The sequence below is a fragment of the Brachyistius frenatus genome, unplaced genomic scaffold, assembly GCF_029030835.1.
Source record: "Brachyistius frenatus isolate BFR_SWC_R1_liver_20210118 unplaced genomic scaffold, ASM2903083v1 Contig_198, whole genome shotgun sequence".
In the NCBI taxonomy this organism is placed as follows: Eukaryota; Metazoa; Chordata; class Actinopteri; family Embiotocidae; genus Brachyistius; species Brachyistius frenatus.
In genome coordinates, this window is record NW_027210797.1 from 95,948 (window position 1) to 110,538 (window position 14,591).

Below are 14,591 nucleotides of genomic sequence, written 5' to 3' on the forward strand. Positions count from 1 at the left end.
TGAACACACAATTGCACAAAAGTGGTTGGTGGATAATAAGAGACGAGGTGTGCACAGTATGCTCAATGTCCGAGGGGTTAAATTTAAAGATGTATAAATTGAGTTGTATTGAGGGTAATGTAGGTGACAGATTTTGTCAAGGAAGAAGATTATGTCGAATACTGATTCTACTACATTGATGCATTTTTTTTTATAAACTCTTCAGTGAGTCCAACATAGATGTCCAATATTAAATCATTAGAGACTATTTTTCTTGATTTCTCCCATGTTTTACTTTCTTTCCTTCCTCAACTAATCTGAAAATCCCCAAAACAACAGGAAAACACTTCTATTCTCAGCAAAGATAACTTTTACTGACTATACATTTAATTGTTTTTACTAAAAGAAAGAAAAAAAATTAATGAAGAACTTCCTTTGAGTGGAGAAACTTTGCTTGAGTGTTTATCTCAGGATTCAAACACATTTTGGAATTTGAGGCTTTATTTGCTTTCATTTGACCTCAACATCATACTGTTCTGAACGAAGGTTTTGCGACCAGGGGAATATCGAAGTAGCATCTGATAATGCACCTTTTACAGCCACTCACAAAGACGCACATACTATGCTGGACACATTATATTGGTCAGTGTCACCACTTCAAAGATGTGATACGTGTGTGTGTGTGTGTGTGTGTGTGTGTGTGTGTGTGTGTGTGTGTGTGTGTGTGTGTGTGTGTGTGTGTGTTTATGTGTGTGTGTGTGTGTGTATGTGTTGGGAGTGTATGGCGCTGTCTTTGTGTTGACCCTCCGAGGAGCATATGGCACCACAACACAAAGCTAAACCCAATTCCTGTCAATACTAATACTGCCTCACTCCTCCTCTCAAAGGTGAACAACAGGACACTTGGGTGAGCACACACACACACACACACACACACACACACACACACACACACACACACACACACACACACACACACACACACACACACACACACACACACACACACACACAGGGCACCAGACCTCCACCCTCCTCTTCATTTACAGCACCCTCTTTATGCTTCCCATCCTTTCATTTTCAGATGAGGTTCTTTCACCCTGAGCAGGCAGCAGATGGAGGACTGTCTCTCAGAGGGAGACTGAACAAAGGGACTGAGGCAAACTAGTCTGCTTGTATGCATATTTGATGGAAAAACTAGTCCTTTAATTCCTAAGAAATTCCAGTCAAGACAGAGGAAGGCTCTCACATCTTAAATGAAATTTTATGAAAACCCTTATGAGGACTGAGCTGCACAACCCATTATTTTGTTCCCTGTTGCTGTTGGGTATGGATGTGTGGCTGCAAGTTGGAGAGAGTCTGACAGCTAATAGTTACTTGCAATAACAGCACTAAGGGGCCGTTATTTACTCAAGACGATAGAACCATACTGGTTAAAAAAAAAAAGCAGAATGTAGTAACTACGGGCTTCATTTTAGCTGTCATTTTGTTTTGTTTAGTTTGAGTTTTTTGTTATGAAAAAAAAAAAAACTACAACAACCAAATCATTGCCACAAACTGTATTCTCTCTCATGTTCTGTCCCAGCAGTGTGATTTAAAAAAAAAAAGGTGACAGCTAAGATATGCTAAGCTAGCTAGCTACCTTTAGAAGGACATCAGCTGTTATTTTATTCCCTTCCATTATTAACTGATTTAGCTGCTGCCTTATTTAAATGATATTGGATATTATATTAAATAACCAAGATGTCATAAAAGTGCATAAACATTGATATTTCTAATTTACAGATAAACAACTGCGGGGAAACCGATCGCTAAACTTAACTTTGGTTTTAGTCGCGGCTATCTGCAGCTGTTTCAGCAGTAAGCTGTCACTTGTTAAAGCCTTTGGCTTTCTCTCTATGTATTTAGCTGCGTAGTTCGTTAGTTTCTCTGGCAATATTTTCTATATAGGAAAATAGGTGTAAGACACAGGTTTTTAAGTCATTTTTGCCCAAATATGTCGTGTGTTTTGCTTTTTTAGGACAGTGTGCATTGTGATTTCTACTTAAAATAGCCAGTGTTTGCATGAGAAACACCAACGAGGGGTTATACAGTAGTTTTGCAATGCAGTGCATTGGTGCTTTTAATAATTGTTAATATATGTTTGTTTCTATAGGCTCTATTTGTAGTGCATGCCTTAACACTGACTGTTTTATCACAGACTGCTTCCAACACATTGTTATATAAAATTAATAAAAATAATAATACATATTAAAGACCTTGATCTATCAATCACTGGTTACTACCTCTCTGCCTGCCACCACATGTCCACAAAACAGGACCCTGGTGATAAGTGTTTTTATATATCTTCAAGATGGGTAGTGTGCATTCCAGAGGATACATTTGTTTGTCTTGTGGAAGTGTAAGATTTGTAGTATTTAAGTGGCGCTGACTGAAACTGTGCCCTAACACACCTTAAGTTCAAAGTCCCAGAGGAATCACTGGCGAGCACTGCCGTTCAGCCCCTATTCAGATTCGTACTGGAAACCAAAACAAAGACTAAACAAGATCTGAGGTATGAGCTCAGCTGACTCACTCAATTGTTGTCTATTTTACAGTCAAATAATGTTTAATTAATTCATTTACACTTATTGGCCACTAAACACCTTGACAATCTAATGCGATGTGATGCAATAGTTTTGCCAAAACATCTATCTTTACAAAGCTCATCATGTTCAGGTTTTTGAAATGTTGAAAATGTGTATGTAAAATGTGAAATGCAGTACAGTACCAAACAATCTTTAAAACAGAGGCAATTATACATTTCTGACAAAGTCACCATACGCTGTATATGTGAGCTTCATAAAGATGGGTGGAGGGTTTCATTAGATTGTACATGTGTTCTTTTTGGTATTTTTTTCTCAATTGACATTGAGTTCTGATGTGTGACTAATTATTATTAAATCTCCATTTACACACTGCAGTGGAATGTAATTAATATGTACTTCTTGTGGCCTTCGGTCTAGTCTTGCCCATGCAGGTGAGTGAAGTCAAGAAGTCCTCTTTGTTTTGGCTGTGATGTGTGTGATAGTGGTGAGGTCAGAGCGGGGAAGGGTATTTCCGCTCAGAGTTCTTCAGTTCCCTGGAAACAAATTCACATTTGACTTTCAAGGGAAGGTATGTGAGCCTGATGTTAGTGAGAACAGTGGACATAAGGTGCAGGGTAACAGGAGTCATTTTGTCTTTCTTTATTGTTGTATCTGCCACACAAGGTGAGTCAGATTGTAAAGCTGTAAACTGAAACAGGTCTGAGCTTTGTTGTTGTTCGTTTTAGCCACTGGATGGCATATAGCCACAACATGTCCCAAGTCCCTGAAGATTGTATCATTTACCAAAATTTGCCAACTCACTTGTAAGAAAATGAGAAATTACAGATTATTGACATTATTTTCAACTGTTTTTTTTTTTTTTTTTTTTTTTTTGGCAGAAACTGACATTTGATCCACTTCTGTAACCCTAGTCAAACACCCACAGCTTACTTTCTTGCATATTTAAGTAAAAGCGGTGCAAAGTTAACTCTCAAATTGCACTTTTAAGTTCGTGTGTTTTTCCTCATAAATATGTGGTTGCTGTTCTTTTACCTGAATTGGTCCTCACAGCTATAGAAAGACATGTGCACAAACAAAAACACATGCGCTCACAGTGTGCACACAAAAGGGTGGAGTCGTGCTTTGGAAGCTTTTTTTTTTCCAACGCCGGGGATCTTTATTTCATTCCCGGTAAAGATTCCAATCTAAGGTTTCCAGCTAGGCTAATCGCGCAGCTTGAAACCGCACCGCCATGTCTTTTAGTCACTTTTTTCTTTCAAGTCATATCTGATGCTCAGTCCTGCTTTTGTTTGGTAACATCCAGACGAACAACCTAGTTTATGTACAGTCATGGAGCGAACCGCACTGGCCCCGGGACGCGTGCTGCCCTCGCCGCGAGCAGCGCGTAAAAGCGAGTGGCTCCGAAGCGCCCTGGCTCACCACCAGTGCCCCGATCCCGGCACGGAGAACGAAATCGTCGTCTTGGCCACTGGGATAGACCAATACCTACAGGAGGTTTTTCACCACCTGGCCTACCCTAATCAGGACGATACGGTGTCGGCGGAGGATTTCACTGCGCTCTGCGCCGTGCTGGGTCTCACCGTAGCCGAGACAGGGAAGAGGACGATGAAAAGAAAGGAAGCAGCAGGAGATGGAGAAAAAGATGAGGACATTGAAGAGTTTATGGATGTGTGTTCTGGGCTCCCCTGCCAGCTATCTTTCAAAGACTTTCACTCGCGACTCTGCGGGTATTTCCGTGTGCATAGTGCGCGTCGAGATACTGGGGGTACTCCCATGGCGTGGCGCCTCCCAATTACTGAGGATACGGAGCTGGTGGAGAGGCAGATCCGGCTCAGGTGGCCCCGTGTCAGGCGCAGAAAGTGTGTCAGTTTTGATCTGACGGGGGATCAGAGTGGACCCATTAATAGATCGATAAAAGCTCGAAGCATGGAAGACCAAGAGCCAGGTACAGCAGAGTGTGCATTTAAAGCCCTTATATTTCACTTGTTACACATTAAACTTATTGCAGTGAACAGAACGCCATTCACTTATCTCTGAACAGAGAGACATAGAGCCGTATTGCTGTTATAACATTTCCTTTTGTCTTTTTTTTCTTCCCCACTTCACTGTGTTTGGTGTTTTCGTTGCTGAATCATTCTCCACCTCTTCCCTCGCCTGTTTTATTCATTCTCTTACTGACTGTAATTACTGTAAAAACGCACTTCTACAAGCCAAAGCCTACGAGTATTTTCAGCTAAACACTTAAAGTGTGAAATCATGGAGAAAACGGAACAATGTGCGTGATATTAGATCGTTTACTGGTGCGTCAATGTGTAATCAGCACTGGTTTAGGTGGAGCTATAGTGTGACCTACTTCATAAAACCTATGGCTTAGGGCCCCTCCAGGTGGCCACGAGATCATCTGAGGAGTCATAATGACGCAGCAAAGAAGAAACTGATTAAGTTTGAATACTAGATGCGCAGTTATTGGACTTTTCTGTGCTTTTGTGGTCAAATATTGGAACATTTGACCTCTTTAGGCCTCAAACAATACTTATAAAACCATGACATAATTTTAGTGGAACTGCCAACAACTCTTTGGCACATGAAACTTTTGTAAAATTCACATCCCAAAAAGGATAGAAATGGTTGAATCTGTATTTTGTAGATATATATTTTTTTGATGTAAAATGTGTACCTGTCTGTTGTAAATCTGTCAAATAGATGCAGTAAAAATTGATCTTTTCCACTGAAATTTAGTGGAACAGAAATATACAGCAGCATGAAAAGGAATTACTCAGTGAAAGAATGTGTATGTCAACATTCTCAGATTAACTCTGCATCATTCCAAAGAGTGTAATACACCTGTCTGTGCACGATAGAGGATACAGTGTCAGTGAAACATTTAGTCTCGCTTAGGTGTGAAAAGTACATGCATGTGCGAGTAGTGTCTAAGAGGGAGGTCAAGTACGAAGAGTGATAAAGTCCATATAGGGAGGAAGTAGGTGCGGTTCAAAAAAGCAAAAAGCAAATGTACATTTCTTTCAAGTAAAGTGAGTAAATTATGTACATAATGTAATTTATTTAACTTCATGTAATTTACGTAATCTTAGTTACAGTTACTTATTTTAACCAAAATCATGATTTTTTTTTTTCTCTAACCAATTAGTTTTGGTGGTTAAACCTTACCAAATAGTGGCTGTGTAACATTTAACCTAAATTGCGATCTATTCTTTAACCCAAACTGTGTTTTTTTTGGTGCCTAAACCAAAGGTACATCACTTTTCACGCCTAGGCAACATGAAGTGTGACAGACACTAACATGGGTATTAAATGCTTTGGTGTCATATCGTGTGGCTCAGTTACTTTTTACCACAGCCTACTTTGTATTACCACACTGAAAATAAACAACTTCACCTGTCTTCACTGTCTTTTACATATTGTAAAAAATAACTAATAATGGTAATGCTTCTCTTTAAAATATAATGAGTGAAGTATTAACTATGTGTTCCTGTGGGTGTGTCCATGTTTAAGTGACAAAAAAATGATCCATACACTAGAACTCAGCAGCAATTTGGTTTCACTTTCTGTGCTTCTCTCCTGACTTCTTCAGATGAGGTAGCAGCTCTGAGGGAGCTGGTGGAGGACCTCCGCTCAGCACTGCAGGGGAGCGATGCTCGCTGCCTGGCCCTGGAGGTGGCGCTCCGACGGGAGAGGAGCAGAACCTTCCCTTCTCTGTCCCACCACACCTCCGCTGTTTCAAACCATGTGACCTCCATCACCCTCGTACAGGGAAAACTGGTGCCAACTCACAGAATTAAAGGACAGCTGAGTGGTGCGGCAGGAGATGGAGTGAGGAGGGTGGTGGGAAGACGGGACATCAGAGACCCCCTTCTGAGGGAGCTGAAGCTGATCCGTTCCTCGCGTGATGGACAGCTGGAGGAGGCCATCAAATTCAATAACCGTCTGGAGGAGGAGTTGCAGTGGGCGTACCAGCAGGTGCGCAAACTGCAGGGGCTGGAGTCTGCACTGAGGAGGGAGAATGCTCAGATCAGGTTGGAAGCTTTTTCAAAACTAACTGTATGATGTTTGAATGATTTGGGGAAAATTATGTCATGAATCTTTGATGATCTCCGTCAGGAGGCGGGCGGAGGAGGCCAGAGAGGCCCTGAGCTTGGGGCTGCAGAGGGTTCGGATGATCCAGGAGCAGGCTCAATCTGTGCCGCAGCTCCAGTCAAGGATCACCCGGCTGGAGACTGAACTGCACCAGTACAGGTACGAACATGGTGTGTGCTCACTAGTGAGCGAAGGAGTTAAGTACATGGGTGTGTTTGTGCATCCATTTACACATCATTTGCCTCCGTGCTTTGCTGATTTGAAATTCAATGCACTAAAGCCCACAGGTTAAGTTGCAACAAATTTCTCTTGATCTGAATTGAACAGATTTGTTAAGAAAGGATTTCCAAAGCCAACATCACTGTGTTAGATTTTAAAAGACTATCTTTTAAACCTCCTTCGGTGGACAGATTGTACTCAGATCATTTTCATGTGTACCGATAATGCTAGACATTACACGGACCTGCTCTGGGAGATAAATGACAGAATAAAGCACAAATATTAAAGCTGCACTAAGCAATATTTTTGTATTTAGAAATTAATCAAATGACTATATTGTGATCGTGTGTGTGAATTGTCACCCGACTCCAGTTCCTCTCAGCTACACAGCATGTTATGGGTGCCTTTCAGGTAATTGGGCCTCATTCACCAATGTTTTTTAGATTTGTTCTTAGGAAAAGTTCTAAGAAAAGTCTACGTCAGACTCTTGATGTTTTCTTAAACTGCAATACTCTTATATTGATGAATCCCACAGTTCTCGTAAATTGAGAGCGCACGTCAGTTGTTTCTAATTAGCATAGATAAACGCCCTGCCAATGCCAATGCCTGTAAAAGGGCATGAGACTGCAGGGTCGCGTGCGCATGGAATCACAAAAATAAACCTTGACGTTTCAGTTTTTGAGTCGCCTGAACTACATCTCCACACCGGCTATAATTTCTGCATCCCACCTAAAGGATAACCCAGATTTATTTCTACCTAGTGTATATGTAAAATGTGTGGCTGTTGTGGCTCTGTGGATCATGCTAACTCTGCATTCATAAAAACAAGGATTCATACAAAACAGCATGTAAATAGTGTTTACTGGTGCGACTCGCACAAGCTCCCTGCAGCTCCACCTCCATAAAATTTGATTATTACATTAATCATTTTTAACATTTCTTTTTCAGGTCTGCCTGAAAGTAAAACAAATAGTGGCCGCCTGGAACAACCATTTTGCATGGTTAGGCCCCATACTACATGATTAGTGTTTGATTCTTGGGGAACTGTAATGTCATGTCATACCCCTCCTTCCCCTCATTTTAAAGTTTGCTGGCTGTCAGTTAAAGGCAAAAACACACACACACACACACACACACACACACACACACACACACACACACACACACACACACACACACACACACACACACACACACACACAAATCTCAATAAAATACCCACACAGTATTGACTGGAAAAGGGCCTGAATCCAACAAGGGAGGTAACAGGGAAAAAAATAAGTGATGGGCAAAAAAATTATTTTATCCCAAGACAATGGATCCAGTATGTGTGAGAATTTATGCAACACTGTCTTCTAGAAATGAAATTTGTATTCAGCTAATTTACAACAGCAAATATATAGTAAAAAAAATGCAATTGTTCCTGGATCGTATTTTTTATTGTAACAATTAACGTATTTGTCAAGTCGCAAATATGTTAAAACCGAACGTACCAGTAAAATTCTCCTCGCAGTTTTTTTGTACGTGTCAAAATAGCAGATCTTGCAGTACAATATATATTTCTAGTGACTACTGTGTTATTAGACTTTTAAATAATAATATTAACTAATTATGTTTACGTATGTGCTCGCAGCACTTGGTTAAGGTTAAGGAACGTTTGCAGTGAGCCAGTGATTACGTTTGTCACGTAATTTGAAAACAATTTATATATACATAAAGTCATTTCCAGGAGACAGAGTTACGGGAGTCTCTGTCTACAGTATTACTGACTGGCCATACTTTAAAGGTATGTTCTCTACCTTTACCACTCTCAGAACATACTGCACCTGTGTTCCTGACCCTGGAAGTCAACAAATTCAACCTGAAGACACCTGTAATAAGACAGGTAGGCGACTGGAAAACTCATGAAAGAGGGCTCAGGATTGTGTTCTAAAGGAACTAGTTTTCCTTCTAAAGTTGAGCAACATTTTAGGCCTTTGAGAACATCTTTTGTGCCCATTTGGCATGTTTGTCAGGGATTATTGAGACATAACCTGATTCAAGGTTTTTCAGTAAACCCCTTTTTAAGGCAGACATTTCAATTTGTCACAGTAGGACAATCATAGGTGACTTTTTTTTTTTTTTAATATGACTGATTCCTATTAAGTGTCTCAACACCAGAACCCTGAAGCTAGTTCATGTAAATAGAATGCAGTTGTAGTTAATGTTATCAGTTACACCTTCTATGACATGCCAAAATATCTGCTGTGAAAAGGGTCCATATAGTAAAGAACTTCATTCATTCAACAATTCTTTGGAACACAACATCTAAGTCACCATTATTTTTTTTACAAGGAAGTACCAATCCACAGGTGGAGTCTTAAAGAAGCAGTGAGTAGGATTTAGTGACATCTATGGTGAGATTGCAAATTGCATCCAATAGAACACTCTTCTCATCACGCTCCTCTTCCGAGTGTCTAAGAATACCTTTGAAAAACGCAAAAAGGCTCTCTGTAGAGCCAGTGTTTGGTTTGTCCCTTTCAGGGCTGTTGTAGAAACATGGTGGTGCAAACCTGGCACGCTCTCTCAGTAAATATGAAGGGCTCATTCTAAGGTAACCAAAACACAACCATTCTTAGGTGTGGTGTTGCACTGCAATGACCGTCTGACACATTTTTAGTCCAAAGTAAGGAAATAAAATGTTTGCAGTTTTTTGGGTTTGCCCCCATTTGTCCTGTTACTGCATTACACTGACACAAACGTTTCATTTCTTAAGAAGGCTGTTACTGTGAAACACTTGCAAGAATATCTGTCAGTGAAATTCGATGATAACACTTTAGATGAGTAATCCAGAACTAGCATGACAATAGTGTGATTATACTGTGGACTTTATCAAATGAAAGCACTGGAAATATAATTTTTTGACTATTTTATGTGAACTTGTCACCCTATTGAACTGGTTAGAAATGAGACACAACAGGTGTGCTCCAGTACAACACCCCTGGTTTCACATGATTATCCACTAAAAATAATTATTATGAATTATGAATATTACATTTTATTTCTACCACCCCCCACCCCCTCTGAATCCTACACACTTGACCTTCATGCACAAATGTGTCTTTGGGCAGTAAATTATGCAGCTTCTCTGTCTGCAGATGCCGAGTGTCTTCAGAGGGCAGTGGAAGGAAGAGCTGCGTCTGATGAAGAGGAGGAGGACAGGGGGAAGAGGGAAGAGGGGAAGTGTTGCCTTTTGGAGGTGAAGAGGCACACGGGTCGACTGCACTGCTGCGGCAAAGGGTTAGTTAACATCTACAACAGTCATTTCATTTCCTTGTGTACATCAAAATCTAACCTACATCACCCTTCTTGGTAACTTTTGTAACCTCATCTGCCTGTGCGGTATTTGTAACAAATCAACCCTGGATGGTAGTGAATATCTGCTCTGCCCTACAAAGGCAAAATACAGCTACATCTGTTGTCTATCTATCTGACACCTGTTTTGCTTTATAAAAATATTAAGGCATAGAAATGTATACATGCAGTGAAAACAACTTTTTAAATTTGAAGTGCTCATCATCACACTTACTCTGCCATGGAACCTTTTTTTTTTTTATTATTCCACGTAATTAAATAAGGCAGCCGGTAAATCAGTTCATTGTGGAGAAGAAAAAAAGCCGGCGAGCGACGATCATAGCAGATCAAATTAACTTCCATGTATTTGATTGTAAATGTATGTGTTTTTTTTTTTTTTTTTTTCAATTACTCATACAAACGCAGAGAAGCAGAAACACGTCCTATATTCAACAGACAATTAATAACAGCTGAAGTTAATCGTCTTAAACAAACTGGATCAGAGAGCTTGGAGAACAGTTTGTTGGTAGATGATGCAGTTTCTCTGAGCATTCTGCAGATTATCCAAAAGCAGATTGCAGTATCAGCATTTTTTAAGCTCTTTGGTGACTTTTATGCCAGCTGTGTGTGTATTGTACAGTTTGCTTCTAGTCTGAAAATGCTTTATTTCTCAGCTGCACTGCTCCCAATATTTACTGTAGGGCAGTGTAAGCTTGTTGCTAATGATATCGATTTGGTTCCCATTGCTCAAAAAAGGAAAATCAGAAATGAATCAAAATCAAAATTTTTAAAACTTAAATAGGTCCTCACAAAGATAGCATTACAAACCGACACATGCACACACAGGCACCTTAAAGATGCCTGTAGACTGTGTGATAATAACAAGCATGTGACTTTATTGCATGTTACTATCTAATCATGTTTCTAGACATAAATGTGGATGGTAATGACATTCAAACAGGTGGTTTACTTTAAAATTTCCCTGGACTTCCTTTGGTCACCACAGCTTAATCAGCTGTTTATGGATGATTGTGCATTTAGAAAACCGTTCTGAATTGACAAACAGAATTTACCATATATACATCAACGTCATACTTTGACAGCCAAAAATTGCACAACGTAAAGAGGCCTTAACTCTCTTGTCTCTTACTCTAGATGTGAGAACCATGCAGTTCTTCATCCTCACCTGCTTGACAAAAACACCAGCAGCCCTTCTACAGACAGCAGGAGGCGCTGCAGCTGGAAGGGAGCAAACCAAGAGCAGCCACAGGGAAGCGGAGGCTTTGAAAAGAAGGTGAGGGAAAGAGAAGATGGATTTTCATCAGTTTTCCATTCAAAGTGATCACAACTATAACAGAATGCATGAAATTGTTTATAATATCGCCGGAATGACTTTTTTTTTTTTTAATTTTGTATTATTTATTGATATGTTATATCTGACTATCTGCGCATTTCTGGTCTTGATTTTAGAAGAAACATTATTTTGTGTTTATAAGAAAATACATAAAAAGAACAATAAAGGAAATATTTTCTTGAAAATTACTTGTATAAATACAGAAAATTAAACTGAAAAAAAAAAAAATCCCTCAGTTTCAAGCGCAGTGGTTCAGTGGTTAACACTGTTGCCTCACAGCAAGAAAGTTCTGGGTTCGAACCTCGGCCCTTGGCCGTTGGCCTTTCTGTGTGGCATTTGCATGTCCTCCCTGTGCCTGCGTCGGTTCTCTCCGGGTACTCCGGCTTCCTCCCACCGTCCAAAGGACATGCATGTCAGGTTAATTGGTGATTCTGAAAAACTGCCCTTAGGTGTGAATGAGAGCGTGAATGGTCTTTGCTTCTGTCTGTTCTGTCTGTGATAGGCTGGTGATCTGTCCAGGGTGTACCCTGCCTTCGCCCAAAGTGAACTGGGATAGGCTCCAGCCCCACCGCGACCGTGTTCAGGATACAGCGGGTATAGATAATGGATGGGTGGAAGCCCTCAGTTTCTGAGACCTCTGCATTATCAGCAATCAACATTTCTGAGAAGTGTTTAATGTGTCAGGATTAACAGAGTTATATATATAAAAAAAAAAAAACACTGAACTAGAAGAGGCTTTTAATTTATTGGGGTGTCTTTCTTTCTATCCTGATTTTTGCTAGAGGCCTAAGGAAGAGGAGGACAGGAGAAGACTGCAGAAAGAGAAGACATGTCTGGCTCTGCTGGAGGACAAACTCGCAGATTCCCTCTCACTGCTGCTGCAGATTCACAAAAAGGTAAACAAACACACACACACACACACACACACACACACACACACACACACACACACACACACACACACACACACACACACACACACACACACACACACACACACACACACACACACACACACATACCTTTTTATTCAGGTCTCCATCATTCATTGTTTATAAGTTTAAATGTGTAGTTTTGTGCTGTTACAGATTTTGTTGCCCTGCTTACTGAGATGACCTCACACATATTTCATTCATATTTTTCATTAAAAACAGCAACAAAGCTCTGTCTTTTCCTCTAGAACGTGCCCCGCAGGATCCTGGAAAAAATAGTGATGGACACTCTGGATGTGTGCAGCAGAGGTGGAGATGGTATGTCTACCCTCCGTATTCACAGATGTTCACAGTTTAGCATTGCTCATGTTGCACTTTTATCACATGTTTCCTGATCCAGGTCCATCCCAGGTCCTGCATATTGCTGATGGCCTTTGCGTCCGCCTGTCCTCCAGCGAGCTCCTTGGAGACGGAGGAGGGAATGATGAGGGAGGAGGGGAGAGCGATGAGAAAGCTCTGCTTCCTCCTCCGAGGCGTAAAACCAGCAACATCAACCCTCAGCTCATCTCCTGTTAGATCAGTAATGTGGTACTTACTGTTTTAGATCTGTATTCTATCTTTGGCTTGTTTGCACCCATGTAAATTTCCCATTTTAGAAAATAGTTAATTGTATTCAAAGATGAATTAAACTTTATTTAGGCTGTTATAGTTTTATTTTTTATCTATTTAATTTCAAAGATTAAATATTTTCATCCAACCTTATTTGTCCCTTGTGCAATAGATGATACAGAGAGGTGTGACATGATGAAGCAACATTTCACTGCAGAATCTGGGTGTTCCATCAGTGTCTGTATTTGGACAATGCACAGAGCACAAGTATTGTGTTTGTATTGTCTGATTTGAAGACACACATATTGCCATGAGGAATATCTACACTGTGGATCTGTTTCTCAGCTTTACGTGTAAAATATGTATTGATTTAAACCATTCTAAAGCACCGTCACACTACTACACACGCACATACGCCAAGCAAATCTCAGCGGCCAACGTCAATATTTAAAGTCACGTTTTCCTGCCATGTTTGTGGAATATTTAATACTCTTGATTTTCGATATGTGTCCAAAGTTTGTGATATTATGCATCTGTGAGGCTTTTATATATCTGGACCTTTGGAACTCCAATTTAGAAAAAACATTTCCCAGGGCTCGATGAAAATGACAATACGATTAACAATAATCATAATAATCATCATCATCATCTAATAAACAGCACTTTTCTGAACACATGTTAAAAAGTGCTTCACATAAAAAAAAGACCATTATAACAAAAAATACCTACAACTTTAAACCAGCTATAGTATAAAAACCAGCAACACAGTGATTGTATAAATTAAAGCCATGACTATGTGAGATAGACTGTAAAACAGTTAAAACAGTTACCCTGTAAAAAAAAAAAAAAAAACTAAAGCCAAACTCAAATCTGGACATTTTTAGTTTTTGTCCTTCCATGCACTGAAATGTGGGTACTTTCATGCACAAATGTGAACCTTTTTAAACTCTGTCCACTCAACGAGTTTGTCACAAGTGGACTCCAATCAAGTTTTATACCTTTCTCCAGCATTATTAAAGTGCATGTAAACGGGAAAACCTGAACAGACTTTGGAGTCACTGCAAAGTATCAGACTACTTTTGTCAAAGAGTTTTCAGTTTTGGATTTTTACAGCCTGTAAAAAGCTGTCTACAAATTAAAGGGAGGTTGGCCAACGTTTAGCAGGTAACAAACAAAAGAGAAAAACAACAACATAATGACAGAGGAATGGTATGAAATAATATAGTCTTTTATTTCCAGCAATTTACCAAGTTCTGCAGCAAGAATACCTTCCTCCCGCCAGCCTAACAGAGGGAGGGCTTTAACAAGAAAAACACACAGGGAACGCAGAGACCTCTGCCCCAGTAAGACTGTACACATGTTTACATCAGTTTTCCTCCAAAGCAGCAGAGCTGATTGGGACGCTAAGGGTCAAAGGCTCCATCTCAATATGGAAGTTGGCGGCCTGAGAGTCAGCGTGGTACCCGCGAGTTCAGGGGCTTG

General features: G+C 40.1%; 1 protein-coding gene across 1 annotated transcript; it reads left to right on the plus strand.

The window, feature by feature from the left end:
- The first annotated feature begins 3,720 nt into the window (after positions 1-3,720).
- Positions 3,721-13,195, plus strand: LOC138632882 (EF-hand and coiled-coil domain-containing protein 1). Its single transcript, XM_069718750.1, has 9 exons — positions 3,721-4,512; positions 6,160-6,601; positions 6,687-6,821; positions 8,696-8,766; positions 10,019-10,160; positions 11,370-11,508; positions 12,351-12,464; positions 12,749-12,818; positions 12,901-13,195. The coding sequence occupies exons 1-9, from the start codon at positions 3,897-3,899 to the stop codon at positions 13,074-13,076; spliced, it is 1,905 nt and encodes a 634-aa protein (XP_069574851.1). The 5' UTR covers positions 3,721-3,896; the 3' UTR covers positions 13,077-13,195.
- The last annotated feature ends 1,396 nt before the right edge of the window (positions 13,196-14,591 follow it).

Bases quoted from the DNA above. Each gene is read 5' to 3' on its own strand.
- LOC138632882 (XM_069718750.1), top strand. From the start codon at position 3,897: ATGGAGCGAACCGCACTGGCCCCGGGACGCGTGCTGCCCTCGCCGCGA. The intron at 6,602-6,686 runs GTTGGAAGCTTT...GATCTCCGTCAG, and splicing joins AGGGAGAATGCTCAGATCAG to GAGGCGGGCGGAGGAGGCCA. The intron at 8,767-10,018 runs GTAGGCGACTGG...CTCTGTCTGCAG, and splicing joins AGACACCTGTAATAAGACAG to ATGCCGAGTGTCTTCAGAGG.